The 20,430-nt window shown below is 42.1% G+C and overlaps 1 protein-coding gene across 1 annotated transcript; it reads left to right on the top strand.

Moving 5' to 3' along the window:
* Window positions 1-147: 147 nt before the first annotated feature.
* Window positions 148-15,491, top strand: Mettl6 (methyltransferase 6, methylcytidine). Its single transcript, XM_048355898.1, has 5 exons — window positions 148-882; window positions 1,808-1,942; window positions 6,735-6,905; window positions 11,677-11,818; window positions 15,218-15,491. Exons 1-5 carry the CDS (start codon window positions 661-663, stop codon window positions 15,361-15,363), a joined length of 816 nt encoding a protein of 271 aa, XP_048211855.1. The 5' UTR covers window positions 148-660; the 3' UTR covers window positions 15,364-15,491.
* Window positions 15,492-20,430: the final 4,939 nt, after the last annotated feature.

The raw sequence follows: 20,430 nt of genomic DNA, 5'->3' as shown, positions 1-20,430 counted from the left end.
TTCTGGTTCGGTACCTGAAACGTTTCTGGCCACTGAGTGAATGTAAGCTCTCTCCAAGTAGGGACAACATCTTGATCTTTGTGACCTCTCCTTCTATAGAGCTGGGGGTTTGTGTAAATTTATCTCCTAAATGTTTGGTAACTTGAATCCAGCATCTCCAAGAAACTTCTAACCCAGCGTTTTGAACTATTTTACAGCCACAAATTCCAGGTTCTAAAAACTGTTCTAAAACCCACTGACCAGAAGTTTCCTATTTCCTGTGAAGGACCCTGTGCTGCTAGGACCTGAAAACCACTAGAAAAAAGCATATCAAAGCCTGGTGCCCTTATCTCACCTTTAATCCCAATTTACTCGGGAGCCAGAGATCTGAGGATCACAGTTTGAAGCCAGCCTGTGCAGGAAATTCCACGAAACTCATATCCAGTTAACAGCAAAAAGCCAAAAGTGGAGGTGTGGCTCCACAAGTAAAGCACTAGCCTTTAGTCAAAAAGCCAAGTGAGCACACAAAACCCAGAGTTCAAGCCCCAGTACCATCAAGAGAAAAAAAAAGCACACCAGAGGAAAAGCCGGTGTCTGCAGCATCAGCATGGATTCCTCAAATTATTCTCAGCTGGAGGAGTTTTAGCAGTGCTGAGTGTATATTACCTTCAACTAGTTGAGATGGCTTCTGTGCAAAGGAAAAAACAAACAAGGATCCTCAGCTTTGAAGAAGAGGAGAAATTGAAAAGGGACCAAGCTCTGGTGTCTGGTTTTAAACAGGAAAAACTGGAAAAAGAAGCTCAGAAGAACTGGGACCTTTTTTACAAAAGAAATAGTACCAATTTTTTCAAAGATAGACACTGGACCACCAGAGAGTTTGAGGAACTAAGATCATGTAGAGAGGTGAGCTAGTATTTCTCCTTATTCTGAACTGTTTAAGGTGATGAGGGCTACTTTATTGCTTTCCCAGAGGGAATATGAAGTAGAATGTACAAATCTAAATATATAAGCAAGAGAACTTTAGTAGTTTTCTATTTGAAGCTAATCTGAAAGTTTTAAACATGAAATACTTAAACTGAGCTAACAGTGACAAACTGAAAACAATAGTAATAGTTAATGAAGTATTTACCTTGTAGTTTTGTTGTTTTAATGGTGCTGAGTTTGAACTAAGGGTCTCTGGGGCACTCTCCCAGCCCATCTTTACTTCAGTTATTTTAAAATAAAGTCTTGTGTTTTTGCCCAAGATAGCATCCAACTTTAATCCTCCTGCCTGTTGACATGCCTGACATTGCGAGCACAGGCTGACATGCCCCCCCTCCCCTTTTTAGTTGAGAATGGGTCTCATTAACTTTTTGTTCCAACTGGCCTCAAATTACTATCCCCTGGCATTCTGCTTCCAGAGTAGTGTTACAAGTGTGAGCTGTTGAGCCCCACAATAGTCCTTTTCTAAGGGTCATGTTCTCTCAAACTGTCCAGTGTATCCTCATTATTCTTGTTTGCAGGTTAAACTGAGACGCTTTTTAAGTGATTTGCCCTAGGACAGAATACAGGGACAGAGAGGAGTTGGGATTTGAGTACAGGAAATTATTCCCCAGTCTGTTCCATTAGCTCAGGCTAGTACAGTCTGGGGTTTTTGTGTTTTGTTTTGTTTTCACATCATATTATCCAAGGTTGGATGAGAATGAAGTACCAATGTTAGCTTTTGATGAATAGTTCTTATTTATTGTCTGCTCCACCAAGGTCACACTGTCTCCTACATTCTGGACCTTGTAGTTTGTTTCTTTATGCTAGTGAGATAAACTGTGACTTATGACTTCTCTTTCCCCAGTATGAAGGTCAAAAATTGACCATGCTTGAAGCTGGTTGCGGTGTTGGAAACTGTTTGTTCCCACTTTTAGAAGAAGACTTGAATATCTTTGCCTATGCCTGTGATTTCTCTCCAAGAGCAGTTGAGTATGTTAAGGTTGGTATACCACATATTCTGCTGTTTCTATTTTCTTAGATATATTTGACCTGCCGTTATATCAGTTTGCCTAATTGCAGTCCTCTCTGTGGAGCTATGATCATTGTGCCTGTGATTTTCCTTTTATAGGCATATTCAATGTGTATAGAAACAGCTTGATCAAAATACACGCTTAATACCTGCTTCATAGCCTTTTTCTTCACTAAACTATTTTAAAGTAAGTTGCAAACATCAAAACTCCTAAGTATGTAAGTCTTTTATTCACACAATGGTTAGCTCAAAACAATAAATGTGGGCTGGGAATTTGGCTTAACAGTAGAGTGCTTGCCTAGCATGCCTAAAGCTCTGGGTTCGATTCCTCAGCACCACGTAAACAAAAGGCTGGAAGTGGTGCTGTAGCTCAAGAGGTAGAATGTTAGCCTTGAGCAAAAAAATAAGTCAGGGACAGTGCTTGGGAACACCAGAACTGGCAAAAAAAGAAAAAACAATAAATGTAGTCATCTACTGTTATTCCAGATTCAAATTTCCCTAAATAGTTCCACATAATTTTGCAGTTACTTTTAATCCAGCCAAGGATTACCTCTTAATACTCTGCTAAGTGATTTAAGTCTAGTTATCCTAAAATACTCTTGCTCAGGTTGGGAATGTGGCCCAGTAGTAGAGTGCTTGCCTAGCATGCATGAAGCCCTGGGTTTGATTCCTCAGCACCACACATACACGGTGCTGCAAGTGGTAGAGTGCTAGCCTTGAGGAAAAAGAAGCCAGAGACAGTGCTTAGGCCCTGAGTTCAAGCCCCAGGACCAGAAAACAAAACAACAACAACAAAAAAACTCTTGCCCAACCACTTAACTTTTCCCCACTGAATTTGATGTTTTGTAGAGATAAAGTCAATAGTCTGTCATAAGGTCCTACATTCCAAATAGCCTAATATATCTCTAGTCCCTAAATTAGATTAGATATATCTCTAATCCCTAAATTAGATTTAATCAGGTAAAATATTTTGGTAGGTGATATTGTGTCTTGCATGTTACATCCTCTCAGAAGGAATTAATGTCTGGTGATCCCACTATAAGTGTTACTAGTTTTATTTACTCATTTAAGGTGGTAACTGCCTAATTCTTCCATTCTGAAAACATTTCCCTTTTGCCATTGACAAAGATATGGGACTTTTTGGCAAGATGCCAGAGTTTCTTTCTTTTTTTTTTGGCCAGTCCTGGGCCTTGCTAGCACTCTGCCACCTGAGCCACAGCGCCCCTTCTGGCCGTTTTCCATATATGTGGTCCTGGGGAATCGAACCGAGAGCTTCATGTGTAGGAGGCAAGCACTCTTGCCATTAGGCCATATTCCCAGCCCAAGAACCAGAGTTTCTTAACAATCAGTTTTAGGATCCATTAAACTTTTTAAAAAATACACACATATATAGATACATATATAATTATGTAATCTTATGTAATCTATAACATATAATTATGTAATCTAGTATAACTTGATTTCTTCAGTCTACATTGTATTCACAGAGTTCTTCCTGTTAGTACAAGTAGATTACTACATTATTCTTAAGAGCATTCACATGTAAGTTTTAGTAAACAATGCCAAGTTTCCTTCCAAAAAGGCCATGCCAATTTATACTTTCACCAGTGATATAAAGGCACCTTTTTTTTTTCTGTTTCCCTCAATATTTCATACTTTTTTTTTCATTTTTTTCAAATTTTGGGGCACAGAATAATGTCTCTATATTCACTTTTTTCCCTATTGTCAAAGACTTTATTGTATGTAAATAAACATTACTCTTCCCTCTGCCATGAGTTCCTATACTCTACATGTATTTATTTAGGTCTGACTATTTGCCAGTTATTGCTTTAAGAAATAGGGGGTGAGCGGGCTGGGGATATAGCCTAGTGGCAAGAGTGCCTGCCTCGGATACACGAGGCCCTAGGTTCGATTCCCCAGCACCACATATACAGAAAAGGCCAGAAGTGGCGCTGTGGCTCAAGTGGCGGAGTGCTAGCCTTGAGCGGGAAGAAGCCAGGGACAGTGCTCAGGCCCTGAGTCCAAGGCCCAGGACTGGCAAAAAAAAAAAATAGGGGGTGAGCAGTAAGCAAAATAAGTAAAATTCCCCTCGATGTACAGCTTACATTACAGTGAGATGAAACTGTTCATAACCTTTGCCCATTTTTCCATTGGTTTGTCACTTCCTTATTTTTACAGAATATGTAAAAGTGTGTGTGTGTGTGTGTGTTGCAAACATTTCTTCTCTGTTTATCAGCATTCTTTAATGGTGGCACTCTTCCTACAGAAATTAAATTACGTCAAAAATATTTTTTTATTTGAAACCCACATTCCACCTGCCTCAACCTCCTAAGTACTAGATTAATCTGGGAAAAATTGTTCATTATTTCTCAGCTAATGTCTTTAACCTTGGCTCTAACTTTTCCCTCTGGATTCAAATGATGTCTTCTCTCATTTGTCTCAGTGGTTATTATTGCTCTACACTCTTGTTTAAGTGGGTTCCCCTTTATTTCTATGTACATAGTTCAGTTTGTAATTTGCGTTGCCCTATCATCAATTCACAGATTCGTTCCTAGGCCATGGCATCCCTACTGATCTACTTAGCAGAAGCATTATTTGTTTCCATTGCCATGTTTTTGGCTTCTTGCATTTGAATTTGAATCTTTTTATCATTTCTATCCCTAAAATTACCTACCTGATCTTACATGTTGTCTTGTCTTTTCCACTAGAGCCTTTAACATTTTAATCATACTTATTTTAAATGTCCCAACTTTGAGTTCCATCATCCACACCATACTAATGTCTGGCTCTGATGATTGCTTTCTTTCTTCAGATTGTTTTTTTTTTTCTTGCCCTGCCTTTTGGTGTGCCTTGTACTTTCTTGTTGAAGCTGGATATATTATTAGGTCAGCATGTACTGAGGTAATAGTTGGCTTGTATTTGCAGTTGTTGATGCCATTACTTGACAAGTTTGTTACTAAGGGCATCAGAGACTTAAAACTCCCTGTTGACTGTTTTTGTCTGTTTTGGGCTTTGGGATCCCTTTGTGCTCTTCCCCAAATAGAATGTGTCTTGCTGTTTTCCTGTTTGTTATTCTGTTATTACTGGAGCTTTGGTGGGATGTGGGAAACAGTGTTAAATCTTTTGTTCCTCTCTGGTTTTGAACTGTGCAGTGGTTCTGTGTCTCCAATGGCCTGTGTCTCGAATGGTGTGTTCTTTCTCTGAGAATAGAGCTTTCCCCTCTCCCAGCTACAGATGTGTCTATTAGTGTCCCCCTCTTGACCCTGAAATCTTTCTCCCACTAGATTACCTGTGTTTGAGCAGAGTATGTCCCCTCCCACCCTACCTTAGTTTTCCCCCAGTGCCCTGAGGCTTCAGCCAGATGACCTTTTCCCTGCAGATCCAGCTTTTTCTTCCTTAAAGAATAGGAGAAGAGCCAGCACCAGAAAGAACACCATCCTATTTGTGATGGCCTGGCAGTATTCCGGTGAAAACACCTTTAGAAGTCTGAGAGAAATCCGTGATTTCCTGCTGGATCAGCAGGAATTGGTCAGACTTCTAGTTTTTTTCTCCCTGGATCAGCAGCAGTTTGTCAGACTTCTAGTTTTTTTAGTTTGGAGGGCTCTGCCTTGGATGAGCAAGGATTTGGATTTTGTGTGTCCCTGAAGGTACTTCTCTTTCTACAAATTTGGGATGGTGATTCTGTTGTCTCTGCTCTTTGATGGGTCTACACACACACACACACACACACACACACACACACACACACACTTTTTGCTGTCTTTCCATGTACTTTCTTGCTGTAGGCATAGGAACTATGTTTTTTCACTACTGTTTATCTCTGAGCTGAAACTGGCAGTCCTTTAATGTACCTGGTAGCCAGTTGCCAGAACATAATCCTGGTGAATTATTGTCTTTATTATTTACTTTTTATCTGATTGTTACCTTGTTCTACCTTTTATCATATGAAGTATAAAATTCTCACACACAGGTCTGAATGAGGACTCTTGGGTTCTATTTGCACCATTTCAAACCACATTGTTTTATCACTACCTTTTGTAGTGTGTTTTGATGTCTGGTAGTCATACCTCCTTCCCTATTCTTCATTTACATTTTCTTTTAATGTGTAACTTTTGCTTTCAGATAAGCAAAATGTAAATGTCTTAGGTCTCAATTGAGATCACTTTGGATTTATAGGTGTGATAATAAATTGATCTTTTAAATATAGAATTTTCCCATCTGGTAATTTTGTGTATCTATTCATAACCCTTATGAGCATGTGTTGAAACCCACAAAAATGTATCAGGAATGCATCTTTTAAAAGAAAAATAAGAAATGATTAGACTTATTTAGTTCTCTGTATTATTGGAAAATATACCCCAGAAGAACTATAGTAGCATCCCAGTAAAGGGATTAGGACTTCTTATGGGGTTTAGGCATGTAGGGCTTGAGTCAAAGAAGGATTAAGGGAACAGTGGCCAGGTTTATATTATTTCCCTGGAAAAGCATGCTTCCTATATGCCCACTTTGGGATCCGTGATTGACTATGTTCTCTCTTCAGTTAAAAATGATTTGTTAAAATACCTTGTTCCTTGTGGTAGAATTAACTGCTGCATGCTTTGGGTATGAATGATTCATTTCTCAGATTTTCCTAGTAACAAGTGACCATCCATTTCTTTGTAGCAGAACACAGTGTAGAAATAGGGTCATCTTTTGATGCTATGTGTTGCTGGATGCATCGGCCTGATGGTTGCAATAAAGTTCTTTTTTGTTTTCTCTGTAGCAAAATCCTTTGTATAACACAGAGAGATGCAAGGTTTTCCAGTGTGATCTCACTAAAGACAATCTTCTGGATCATTTGCCACCTGGATCTATAGATGTCGTCATGTTGATATTTGTGCTGTCAGCTGTTCACCCTGAGAAGATGCACCTTGTTTTAGAAAACATTTATAAGGTTAGTGATTGGTCCCCAAGCTTACCTTCCCTCTGAGGCTCATACATAAAAGGGCCACACAGTCTCCTCAGTTTGCCCTGGCATGGCATAAAACACCACCATATTTGCATTTGTGCGGGGCCATGACTGCCCTTCAGAGGTAGGCCAGCCCTGGGAAAAGGATGATTGGGCAGTTGCCTAGGGCAGTGGACTTATGCTGTAAGGTGGCAGGAAGTAGTTCAGAGAGCAGTGTGGAGTCAGTGCCTCGATTCAAAACCTGGCCATACCACTTAGGAAGGTCCCTTCTTCTCTCTGAGCCTTGGTTACTTTACCTATAAAATGTTGAATGATGATTCTGAGATCAGTGGAGTGGAGGGAAAACAAAGGTTAGCATAATGCCTACACCACAGTAATTGCACTTTAAAAGACAGCTATTATGCTGGGTGCTGGTGGCTTACACCTTTAATCCTAGCTACTCAGGAGGCTGAGACCTGAGGATCAAGGTTCAAAGCCAGCCAGGGCAGGAAAATCCATGAGACTCTTATCTCCAGTTAGCCACCAGAAAACGAAGTGGCATTGTGGCTCAAAGTGGTAGAACACTAGCCTTGAGCTGAGAGCTTAGGCATAGTGCCCAGGCCCAGAGTTCAAAACCTGAGGCCAACCAAAAAAAAAGTCTGCTATTAGCCAGGAGTTAGTGGCTCACCTGTGATCCTTGCTACACAGGAGGCTTATAGGTCTAAAGATAGAGGTTAAAGCCAGCTCTGACAGACAAATCCTCAAGACTTAACCAACTGAAAGCTAGAAGTTGAGATGTGGCTCAAGTGGTAGAACACCAGCCTTGAGCAGAAAAAGTCAAGGAAGATCATGAGGACCTCAGTTGAAGCCTTAGTACTAGCACAGGTACAGCCACACATGGACACACACAGTTTAAAAAGCCATTACTTTGTTACTACCACCATTGTTGTTTATTAGATTGGGAAGGCCTGGACTGTTGTGGCCACAGAAAGTGACTATAGCACTCAGGAAGTTAAGCATCACTAGTTGTTAAGCCATGTGGCTCAACCAAGTGGCCTCACCTTTTGTCTCTGAGCACGGTTTTCTTATGTGTAGTTGGGAGTGTCCCTCCCAGGGTTGGGGGTGAAATGACAAATGTGGGTCTTCGTGGGGCCTTTCAGCCAACAGGGAAAGCTCTCATTTATACATGATCCATTATAGTATTGATGAATTGAAATATCACCTAAATTCAGAAATTACTTGAAAGGGTACATTCTTACCTTAAACATTATAACTTAAAATATATTTGTGATTATTTAGTCATTCTCTCTCTCTCTCTCTCTCTCTCTCTCTCTCTCTCTCTCTCTCTCTCTCTCTCTCTCTCTCTGCCAGTCCTGGGGCTTGGACTCAGGGCCTGAGCACTGTCCCTGGCTTCTTTTTGCTCAAGGCTAGCACTCTACCACTTGAGCCACAGTGCCACCTCTGGCCTTTTCTATATATGTGGTGCTGGGAACTCGAACCCAGGGCTTCATGTATACTAGGCAAGCACTAGTCATTCTTGATGCAGGGCCAGAGCCTTTCATTGAGTAAACTACACGTATGATCATCTTTCTTTTGTAAACCACACTCATGATAGCTTTAGTTTCTGTAAAAGTGGTGCAAGAACTTCAAACAACCAGAGAGTAATCAAATAAGTCCCAAAGACTAACAGCATAAGCAAGTTTGGAAACAAAGACAAGTGATTGATGTCAGTTTGCAGTGAGCAGGCAGGATAGGGGAAGCTCTGCATGCTGTACAGGGTCCACAAGCTCCCCTCCTCCCCTATTCAGGGAACTCTAGGAGCAGTCAGGCTAGATGTTGGGTATGTGGGTGTTGGATATGAGAACTTCTGTGTATTTAAAAATAAAGTAGGGCTGGGAATATGGCCTGTGGTAAAGTGCTTGCCTCGTATACATGAAGCCCTGGGTTCGATTCCTGAGGCTGTGGCTCAAGTGGTAGAGTGCTTGCCTTGAGCAAAAAGAAGCCAGGGACAGTGCTCTGGCCCTGAGTTCAAGCCCCAGGACTGGCAAAAAACAAAAATAAAGTAGAAATTTCAAGACACTAGCAATCTGTTAGGGAATTATTCTCCTTAAAACACTATTTTTGTTAAGAATTTAGGTCCTGTCACACTAGTTTTGACTCTGTAAGTTTTATAAGAATTTTTTTTTTCCTTTTACTCTATCTGCCTCTGGTACCTGAGCAGGCCATAAAGCAGCTGATAAACACAAGTGGGCATTGAACTTAAATCAGGTAAAGAAGGAAGAAAAGATATCAGGGAAGAGCTGGTGGGAGAGCCTGATTTAGAAGTCCAGGTAAGGGTAAAAAATTATTGCAGATGGGGAACTAGAGCAAGTTGGAAAGATGGCAGAGGTGGACAGAGTGACTTGTCTGACATTGACATTGTGAAGTGGCTATACTTTTTGTTGACAGAACATTAGGACATAACCATAGGAGTACGTGGTTTACATATTGTGGAGGGCAAGATCTTTAAGTCATTAAGACACCAGTCTATCTGGAAGGTCAATCGACTTGTATGTTAAAACTTAGTAGAATTAGGGGCTGGGGATATAGCCTAGTGGCAAGAGTGCCTGCCTCGGATACACGAGGCCCTAGGTTCGATTCCCCAGCACCATATATACAGAAAACGGCCAGAAGCGGCGTTGTGGCTCAAGTGGCAGAGTGCTAGCCTTGAGTGGGAAGAAGCCAGGGACAGTGCTCAGGCCCTGAGTCCAAGGCCCAGGACTGGCCAAAAAAAAAAAAAAAAAAAAACTTAGTAGAATTAAAAATGAGATAACATTCAAGATAAGACAGTCAGTCACAATGGGGGTGGGAAAGTGTACATCTGTAATCCCAGAATTTAGGAGGCTCCGACAGGAGGATTGAGAATATAAGGCTAGCCTGGGCTGCGTAGTAAGACTATGTCTCAAAAACAACAACAACAAAAAAGAAGTAGATGAGGGAGGAGAAGAAGCCACCAAGCATAGTGGCTCACACCTATAATCCTGGCTAGTTGGAGATTGAGGTCAGGAAAATCAAGGTTCAAGGCCAGGCCGGGAAAAAGTTCAACAAGCCTTATTTTATCCAATACAAAACTGGGCAAAACAGTGCATACCTGTCATCCCAGCTATTTGGGGAAGGATAAATAGGGTTATGGTCCAGACTAGCCCAGGCAAAAAGCAAGACTCTTTGAAAATAAGCAAAGAAAATCGCTGGATGTATGGAACATGTGGGAGAAAAGTTGTCAGGTACAGTGCCTTAAACTTGTAATTCCAGCTAATCAAGAAGTAGAGAACTGTAGTATCAAGTCCAAACCAGGCAAAGAGTTAGTAGACACCCCCATTTCAACCCAGCTGCTAATCATGATTGTGCATTTATGCAATTCTAGCCATAGGAAAATAAAGGCAGGAGGATCTACAATCTGAGGCTAGCCACAGGCAAAAACATGTGGCTGTATCCAAAAGCAGGGGTGGGGGCAGGACATGACTCAGATGGTAGAGCATATGCTTAGAAAGTGTGAGGTCCTTAGTTCAAAACCCAAACACTCGGGCTGGGGATATGGCCTAGTGGCAAGAGCGCTTGCCTCGTATACTTGAAGCCCTGGGTTCGATTCCCCAGCACCACATATACAGAAAATGGCCAGAAGTGGCGCTGTGACTCAAGTGGCAGAGTGCTAGCCTTGAGCAAAAAGAAGCCAGGGACAGTGCTCAGGCCCTGAGCCCAAGGCCCAGGACTGGCAAAAAACAAAAAACAAAAAACCAAACACTCCCCACACAGTTGATAGAACTTCACACACTTTAACAGTAAAGACAAAAAACTTATAGAAGGTGGCATGTGTCCATTTTTTAATAAATGCCTTAACCAGGCATGGTAATACATACCTGTAGTCCTAACTTCAGGGGTTAAGGTAAGAGAATTCTGAATTGGAGGGCAGACTGAACTACATATAGCAACATCTTGTCTGAAGCAATAAAATGTTTTAAAAAATGCCTTAGAAGTCACCTTGTTGATATTGTTGGGTGAGAATAAGATTTAGTAAACTCTGCCTTTGATGTTCCCTCATTTAGTAGCATTTGTAGAAAGGATTTTCATGTGAAAACATGTAAGATTGGTGACCCCTGCCCCTTACTGCTTCTCCCTTCTGAATTCTGAGACAGCTTCTGTTTTCATAGCTTATCTCTAAAAGGCTTTACCCTGACACTTGATTGCTCTGGCCTGACACTCACTGAGAAGTCTAGTACCACATGAGAAGAATAGGAAAAGTGACTCCTCCCCCCTAAGCCACTTACTCTGTCCCTAGTGTGAACAGTGACAAATACCATCCCACACCCAGGGAAACAGTGTTCCACTGTGACCTACATGTGAGTCCTAGCTCCCCCATAGAAGAGCTAATAAGTGACAGCAGGCAGGTCACTTCCTCAACCTAGGAGAGGATAATAACCACACCCTTCCAGAACTGGAAGAGGACCCACTGAAATAGCTGGCAGGCTGGCAGTTGCCAGGCTGTACCAGTTCCTTGCGGGTGGGTGAACATGATTTCAGTGGTACAGTGAGAGCAAAGTGAGATCCAGAATAAGGAAGAGCAGGCCAAGGGAGTAGAACACCAAGATGACATTTTCTTCGAGAGCATTCATATGGGTATCCTGCTATGCCTTTCATAATTCCCACTCAGCTAGGTGATTTTAATTACTAACTTAATCAGGATGTCTGTGGTTTGCCTTGTGTTTTGCAGAGTACCATACAGCTTGCTTTTGTTTCACAGGTATTGAAACCAGGCAAAAGCGTCCTGTTCCGAGACTATGGGCTATATGATCATGCTATGCTTAGGTTTAAAGCTGGCAGCAAACTAGGAGAAAACTTTTATGTTCGACAGGATGGAACCAGATCCTATTTTTTTACTGATGGTAAGATGAATGGAATCTCTCCTTGAAATGCTTTGTTCTTTGGTTCTCTTTGCTTGATTGAGTTAGCAGTGCAGGGCTGGGGGAGGCGCTCACAGGCTGCTGGTGGCAGTGCTGGGCATGAACCCTGAGGATAATAGATGGGCTCAGATGGGCCACATGTTGCCCTTAGGAGTCATGCTGGAAAAGGAAGGAAGACTGTCAGAATTTCTCTGCTCCATCAGAAGTAGAGTAGAAAAGATGAACATGGCATTACTTTCCCAGGTCCCAAAGATAGGAGACATCTTCAATAAAAGTGATTGCATCAGTTTTCAAACACACATCTGCTATAAAGGGATAGTTAAAAGTCATTTTGTGTAAGAAAATGCTAAACCTTATTTCAATCAAGTTTTTTGAACATTAGAGTTTTTTTAATTACTTTATTGTACAGTGGGGTTACCTTTACATACGTCAGGTAATAAGTACATTTCTTTCCTTTTGCATAGATTCATCGGTTCCCTCATTCTCTCCCATTCCCTCCCATTGCTGCCCACATGTTGCATAGTTCACTTTCATCAATGTCCAGTGCAGCCAGTGAGCTCTGCTGCTGCACTTTTTTTTTACCTATTTCCCACTGATTCTATGCCCTTCCCCACCCTTCCACCTTCCCTCAGATGTGCATTATGAATACACTATATATGAAGTAAAGAATACAGAGTCAGGGGCTGGGAATGTGGCTTAGTGGTAGAGTGCTTGCCAAGCTTGCATGAAGCTCTGCATTTGATTCCTTGTTTATTTGTTTTGTTTTTGTTGCCAGTCCTGGGGTGTGGACTCAGGGCCTGAGCACTGTCCCTAGCTTCTTTTTGCTTAAGGCTAGCACTCTACCTCTTGAGCCACAGCACCACTTCCAGCTTGTTTCTACATATGTGGTGCTGAGGAATCGAACCCAGGGCTTCATGTATACGAGGCAAGCACTTTACCACTAGGCCATATTCCCAGCCCTGCATTTGATTCCTTGGTACCACATAGACAGAAAAAGCCAGAAGTGGTGCTGTGGCTCAAGAGGTAGAATGCTAGCCTTGAGCAAAAAGAAGCCAGGGGCAGTGCTCAGGCTCTGAGTCCAAGCCCCAGAACTGGCAAAAAAAAAAAAAAAAAATACAGTCATCAGAAAACTAAAAAAACAGATGAAGAAAAAAGTCATTTGCTTCCATTTTTGGAGTTCAGTTAATTATATATATTATGTACATATGAAGAGGCGCATGAGTATTACAACTTGGTGATTTTCTCCTAAGACTATTCTCTTGGTCTCACTGTATGTAAGTGTCTAGAATCCCATTTCATTTGTCATATCCCATTGTGTTTTAAGTCTAACTTCTGCGTATCAGGGAGAACATGCACCATTTGTCTCTCTGATCTTGGCTTACCTCACTTAACATGATTTGTTCTAGTTCTACCCATTTCCTTACCAATGACATTATCTTATGCTATTTATAATGGCTGTATAAAATTCCATTTTATGTAGGTACCACATTGTTTTGTTTCATTCATCTATTGTAGGGGCATCTGGACTGTTGTGAATAGTGCGGAAATGAACATGAATGTGCAGGTGTCCTTGTCGTATTCTATTCTGGCTCATGATGCTCAGGGTAGATGCCTAGGAGTAGTATGGTTGGGTCGTAGGGTAGGTCTATGCTTAGTTTTTTGAGAAACCTCCAGATCGATTTCCAGAGTGGTTTTATCAGTTTACATTCCTTTCAGTAGGGTTCCTTTTTCCCCACATCCCCACCAGTGTTTGTTGTTGTTGGAATTCAAAATATTGGCCAATTTAACTGGAGTAAGATGGAATCTCGGGGTTTTTATTTGCCTTTCCTTTATGGCCAGGAATGATGAACCGTTCCTCATGTGTTTTTCTGCCAATTCTTAGATTTCCCTTTGGTAATTTCTGAACATTTTTTTCCATACCTTTGACTTTCTGTTCCAGCTCCTCTGTTTTATGCTCAACTCCTTTTCCTCTTGGAGTGTGGTGTTCCTTCTTAGGCAGGAGGTAGAGGGGTTGGGGTCAGGCTCTGTGGGTCATGACCAGTGCTGGTCTCCCATGGCGGATTCCCCAGCAGGATACTCACTGATTCTGGAACTGGTTGTGGGCTGACTGGCAGTGCTGTGGCAGATCTCTGTATCTGTGTGCTACAGCTGGCCAGTTGGGTTCCTGTGATTCTCTGCTTGTTCATTTATTTGTTGTTGTTGATCTCTTGGGGGGAGCTGCCTGTTTAGTACCCCAACTCTTTGGTTAGAGCTAGGGAGATTCCTTATTTCTGTGCCTTCTTCCAAAAGGTTGAACATTACTTTTAATTCTGTCAAATTATCTCTTTCATAAGAATTACCATCTTAATTTGTTTTAAAAACATTTTCTAATTGCTTAAAATACTCTTGTATACTAAAATGAGACTAAAAATGAGTGATTCCATTAAATCTGTAACATCATGAATGTCAGGTAAAAATTAAATTTCAGTGTATCTCATTGATGAAATCCACATGTCAGTTGTAAAAATGAGAAGACACAGTGATATTACCTGGTGCTTTAGAATATATTCTTGGATGTCATGCTTTAAGTGAAAGTCTGTCTTTCCTACAGAGCCATCATCTCTGATTCACTGAACATACGGTAATATATTTTGGGGTTCAATTTTCCTCATGGCAGCAACATTAGAAGACTTTTTCCTACTGGTCACAAATTCTCCTTCCTGTTAAAAGAGGTGCTCCATGGAAATAACCAAGCACATCAGGCCTTGTTTATGCCTAGCCAGTTTGGTGTTTTGTTGCTTTTTACTTAGACTTCCATTTGGAAACTCATTAATAGGGCTTGGTGGGAACACTCCAGGTTGTCCTTTGACTCTTCTAATTAAGATGATTAATTAGAGGTTTCTATCTGGTTAAGAGACTGTGAAAAATAAGAGTATGTTAGACGTAAGACACCTTTCCCCCCCCCCATAACCATTTGTATATTAAAACATCATTGTAGGCCATCCAGAATGATCAATAGAGATAGCTGACCAGAAGCATCTGTGTCTGTTGCATCATGTACATTGCAATGATTTCATGGGCCTTAAAGGATCTACAGGTTGGAGGTTCCCCACCCCTTCTATTAGAAGCTAAGCATGATGGTACACACCTATAGGAGGATTTCAAGTTTGAGGCCAGCCTGGGCCACATAACAAAGTCCTATAGAAAGAAAGCAGGGAGGTGGTAAAAGAAAAAGGCTAAAACATTTTTTTCTTCAAAAACTTTATGAAGTTTTTATTGTCAAAGAAAAAGTAAAATAATGTAAAGTAAAAACAGCAGCTTTTTTGAGGTTTTCCCTCCTTAAACTGCAAAGCAGATGTGGTATTAACCAAGACTGAGTGCTGTGGACCTGTTACTTTGTAGAGTTCCTGGCTCAGCTCTTCGTGGACTCGGGCTATGAGGAAGTGGTGAACGAGTATGTGTTTCGGGAGACCGTGAATAAGAAGGAAGGCCTGTGCGTGCCAAGGGTTTTCCTTCAGAGCAAATTCCGGAAGCCTCTGAAAGAATGAATCCTGTGACCTGGGCCCGGAACTCCACCTGGCAGGTGGGCCTCCCCTTGAAGACTTCAAATCACTTTGTAGTTTTGTATATTTGTATATTTTGATTTTTAAAAAATAAACGTATAAATTTTGTATGACAAAAGAAGCAAGTGTGTGCACTGTAGAATGGCAAGTAAAACTTCAAGGCATAAGAGTAGAGCCCATGGCACTATGGCATAACTATCCTGTCCAACTGCAGAAGGCCACAGACGGATGCACCAGAGCACACACAGACCCTGTCATCACTCACGTGTCTGTGTGTGCCTGCAAGAGAAATGAGGCCACCACTCTAGACTTAACAACCAGTCTTTTTAACTTGAAGGATTGTTCTGTGTTCTTCCAGTCTTGCATTTTCTCATCTTTCTCCCTTTAATTCATGTATGTGCATCTTCAAGACCACTGTTCCATAAATGCTGTTGCTTCCCTGTTCTAGAAGCCACCAGGTTTCTGCCTAGTACCTGGCACCCTTGTAATTAGCCAGTCACTAAAGAGGGAGAGCAAGGCCATTCCTGTCCTCGCACCCTTGCTAATCCTGTCCAGTGCAGCTGTGAAGAATGGACTAACCCAGCACCCTGCTGGAGAATGGGGAAGCGTTGGCTGAGGGGATGGTGAGGCCCACATGGAATATGGGAAGACACCTGGACTGATCTACTGACCTGACTCCCAAGCATTGCACTACCATAGGACAACTTCTACATAAGAACCAGAACCAGTGGTCTATTGGTCTGTGTAAAAAAAAACTGGTTTTATGTTTACCTTGCTGCAGAACCCTGCTAGTGAGGACAGCATTTGAGCAAACTAAGGCCTTCTAACCAACCACATCTGGAGAGGAGAGGTCTGGTGGGAAGGGCTGGATAAGGGTCACTTGTGGTTCCGTATACTCAGAGTAAGTCTGCTGGTCCTAGATGGAAGATTCTTTCTGGGTGACCTCACTATGCCATCTATCCACACACCACTTGGGAGGTTGGGAGGAGCAAGAGGAACCCCAGTCTTGATGTTTTGTGGAATTTTACCCCTTCCCTTCAAGACCAGATAACAGCAGTTGAGGTAAGCAAAACTGATAACAAATAGAAGTTTACCTTCTATACTGGTTCATAATGAATTGGCCTCAGGAGAGTCTCACAGGTCTTATGGACCGATGGCTAAGTCCTGCCTTGGAGCAGTTTCTTTAGGGGTGAGCCAGGAAGGTCTCCCAACTCCTCACTTCCAGCTCAGAAGTCCTTCCTTTAAGCTCTAGCCCAGGATGCAGCCCAGCATCTCTTCCACAAAGTGCTTTCTCCTCTAGGTCTAATCACTCTCAGATTTAGTGGCTGAATGGTGAAGATAAAGTAGGAAGTAGTGATAGGCCAGTGGGTTTGCATCAGAAAGAAGCCATTGGAGTTGAGCTTGACGAGACCTATAATCTCAACACCCAGAGGCAGAGGCAGGAGGACTATAGCCCTGAGACCATCCTGGGATACATAGTGAAACCCTGTCTTTACCCATCAAGTAAGAAATTGTTAGAATACTGGCCTTTTCCTATCACACTGGAGTCTATTCAAACACCTACAATGTGTGTCCCATAGTAACTGTTTTATATTGCTTGTTTTGTTTTTTGCCAGTCTTGGGGCTTGAACACAGGGCCTGAACACTATTCCTGGCTTCTTTTTGCTCACGGCTAGCACTCTACCACTTGAGCCACAGTGCCACGTCCGGCTTTTTCTATATATGTGGTGCTGAGGAATCGAACCCAGGGCTTCATACACATGAGGTGAGCACTTTAGCACTAGGCCATATTCCCAGCTCCCCATAGTAACCTTTGAAAGGTATGTGTGTTATTTTTCTCCAGTCCTTACCGGGTTTTTATTTATTTTATGTTCTTAGCTCTGATATCACAAGTGTCCAGCTAAAGAAACAGATAACCCGTATTCCAGGGCCCCAATACCTGCTAGGTCCCCTTCTAGTCACCGCCCCCTCCCCAAGTATAGCCACTTCAGATTTCTCACACCTTAGTTTTCCCTTCTTATTTTATTTGTAAGTTCTCCCCAAAGGAGATTAAAAGTCAAAAAAGATCAATAACAAGATTTTTGTTTGTTTGTTGCCAGTCCTGGGCCTTGAACTCAGAGCCTGAGCACTATCCCTGGCTTCTTTTTGCTCAAGGCTAGCGCTCTGCCACTTGAGCCACAGAGCCACTTCTGGCCATTTTCTATATGTGTGGTGCTGAGGAATTGAACCCAGGCCTTCATGTATACGAGACAAGCACTCTTGCCATTAGGCCATATTCCCAGCCCTCAATTACAAGATTTTTTTAGGTGAAGAAATTGGAATAAAGGGGAAAAGTTGAGGCCGGGATTAAGGAGCAGGTTAGTTAGCACCATAGGAGGACTTAGGCACTTAAGGAATTAAAAATATGATTCCCTGCATTCAAAATCAACCAGAAACTGCTACTCTAAGGCCTGAGAAATCTCCCTCTGCTCACATAGAGCAGTGCCAACAACTTGATCAATAATGAATGTAAATTTTTGGTCATTTCCCTTAAAGATAAAACCCCAGGGGGCCAGGCAGATATTTGATACAGTGGAGAGGAATGAAGGGAGATGAGACTCCAAGACTGACAAACTGGCGGTCCTTCTGGACACTTCGCAACAGTTTTCTCCAGTAAGGGCTTGATGTGGAGGAGCCCAAGGAAATAGAGGTTTTGAATTGTGCAGTGGTTGGAAGTTGCTGGAGCAGGGCTGACCCAAGAGACAGGCAGGAGGGAATGAATTCAGGAGGGAGAGCAGGCTGATGACCTCATGGCTATAAGAAAAGGCCCCTACCTTTGCTAGGACTTAGCTGAGGAGATACCTGTGAGCTGGGTCAGCTCTTTGTCTAAACACAACTTGGAATTGTCTCCACATAAGAGCAATGATGGACTCAAATTCTTGCCAATAAAGCCAGGCTATCAAAGTTGTGATTTGGGGGGCTGGGAATATGGCCTAGGGGTAAAGTGCTCGCCTCATATACATGAAGCCCTGGGTTCAATTCCTCAGCACCACATATACAGAAAAAGCCAGAAGTGGCACTGTGGCTCAAGTGGCAGAGTGCTATCCTTGAGCAAAAAGAAGCTAGGGACAGTGCTCAGGCTCTGAGTTCAAGCCCCAGTACTGGCAAAAAAAACAGAACAAAGTTGTCATTTGGTCATTATTTGAAGCTGGTTTAATGGCATGCCCATCTTTTATACAGTGGCATAACCTCTCAGTGACCCCCACTGGATTGGTTGTAAAATGTACTTGTTAAAAAGAAGGAGGTGGCCTAGTCTGCAAAGGTTTTAGTCTTGTACAGTGGGTTGGTTTAAGAAACTTTTTTTTAAAAGGCTGAGTATAATGTTGTCTGAGGTATTTCATACCTATAATCCCAGCACTTGGGAGATAGATCATGAGTTCAGGACTAGCCTGGGCTACATGACAAAACCTTGTCCTGAAAAAAGCCATGGCTTCAGTCCCACTACCTGTTTCCTGTACCTATCCTCCTGGACACCCTTGTGTGCACATTTGTGTGCCTAAAATCACAACCATGGAGGAAGCTACACAATTTGGGCATTTGGGGGCCAGGGAAGCAAGGCCATGATTAGTTTGGTAGCAAACCGATGATTGGAATGACATCTGTGGGATCATACAGACTGTGGAGAGTCAACCATTACCACCTTGTCTCCACAGGTAGTGAGCCTTGAACAAGTACAGAAAATGGTTTCAGTTGTATAGGCCTGCACATGTATAAAATACTCCATAGTACATACGGCACTATGTGTTTCTTTATAGTTTTGGTCTAATACTATATAGTATATTGAAGGATTTTATGTATGACCATGCAGGTTGGAGAGCAAGACTTTCCCATTACAAGTTACCAACCTCTCTGGACCTCAGTCTTCACAGTGTCCATGGCACAGGACTGCCCTATGGTGAGTGAAGTGATGTCACCTCAAAGCGCCACTTATTTCTATTGTTTTGTAGTTCCCTGTAAAAGAGCCTTTTGTAATTATGTCTAAATGGTAAAAACAAAAACAGTTCACAGGCTTATTCTTTATTCAACAAAGCTCGGTCACTTTTTTTTTTTTTAGTATGGGTACTAGGACTTGAACTTAGGGACTGGACACTGTACCTTAGCTTTAAAAAATATTTATTTGTTTGTTTTGTGCCTGTACTGAGGCTTGAATCTCAGTGACTAGGTGCTATCCTTCAGCTTTTCTCTCAAGACTAGTGCTCTACCACTTGAGCCACATCTCCACTTCTGGCTTTTTCTGGCTAATTAGAGATAAGAACCTCACATACTCTCCTGCTGAGGCTGGCTTTTAACCTCAATCCTCAGATCTCAGCCTCCTGAGATGACAGGCATGAGTCACCAGCCAGCACCTTGCTCACTTGTCTTGGGGTCCTTGCAAAGGCTGGGATGTGGACGGACATGCCACCACAAGGGGGTGCTACCACCTAGATGTTCCTACTGCTTTCCACTGCCATCTCAGTTAAAGTTCCAGGGTCCATTTTTATTATATGGCACAGGAAGTAAAATACTTGTTAAAAATGTGTTTCCTAGGAAGTGGCATGGTGGCTCAAAGTGGTAGAGCACCAGCCTTGAGTAAAAGAGCTCAGAGACAGTGCCCAGGCTCTGAGTTCAAGGCCCACAACCCAGAAATAAATAAAAAGAAATTATTAAGTTTGGAAGTAGCTCAAGAGGTAGAGCACTAACCTTGAGCTGAAGAGCTCAGGGACAGCACCCAGGCCCACAGTTCAAGCTCCACAACCTACAAAAGAAAGAACAACAACAACAAAAAAACCAAAAATGTGTTTTCTAGGTCAACTTTAGCTCATCATATCAAATTTTTACTTCACTGTGGGCATAGGAAAGTAAGAATACTTGTACCCAATATTAAGTCTGCTTTCTGTCCTAAATGCAGTTTGCTTTCAACTAAATTTGAGCAACATTTCTAGGCAGTCTTTATGAAGATGTCTAAAGGAATGCAGAGGACAGTTAGAAAAGAGAATAGAATAGGCCCAGAGCAGCAGATCTGGGCAGTGGTCC

Source organism: Perognathus longimembris, chromosome 10 (assembly GCF_023159225.1).
Source record: "Perognathus longimembris pacificus isolate PPM17 chromosome 10, ASM2315922v1, whole genome shotgun sequence".
Taxonomy (NCBI): domain Eukaryota; kingdom Metazoa; phylum Chordata; class Mammalia; order Rodentia; family Heteromyidae; genus Perognathus; species Perognathus longimembris.
Note: the sequence above shows the minus strand (reverse complement) of the source record. Positions and strands in the feature narration are given on the sequence as shown.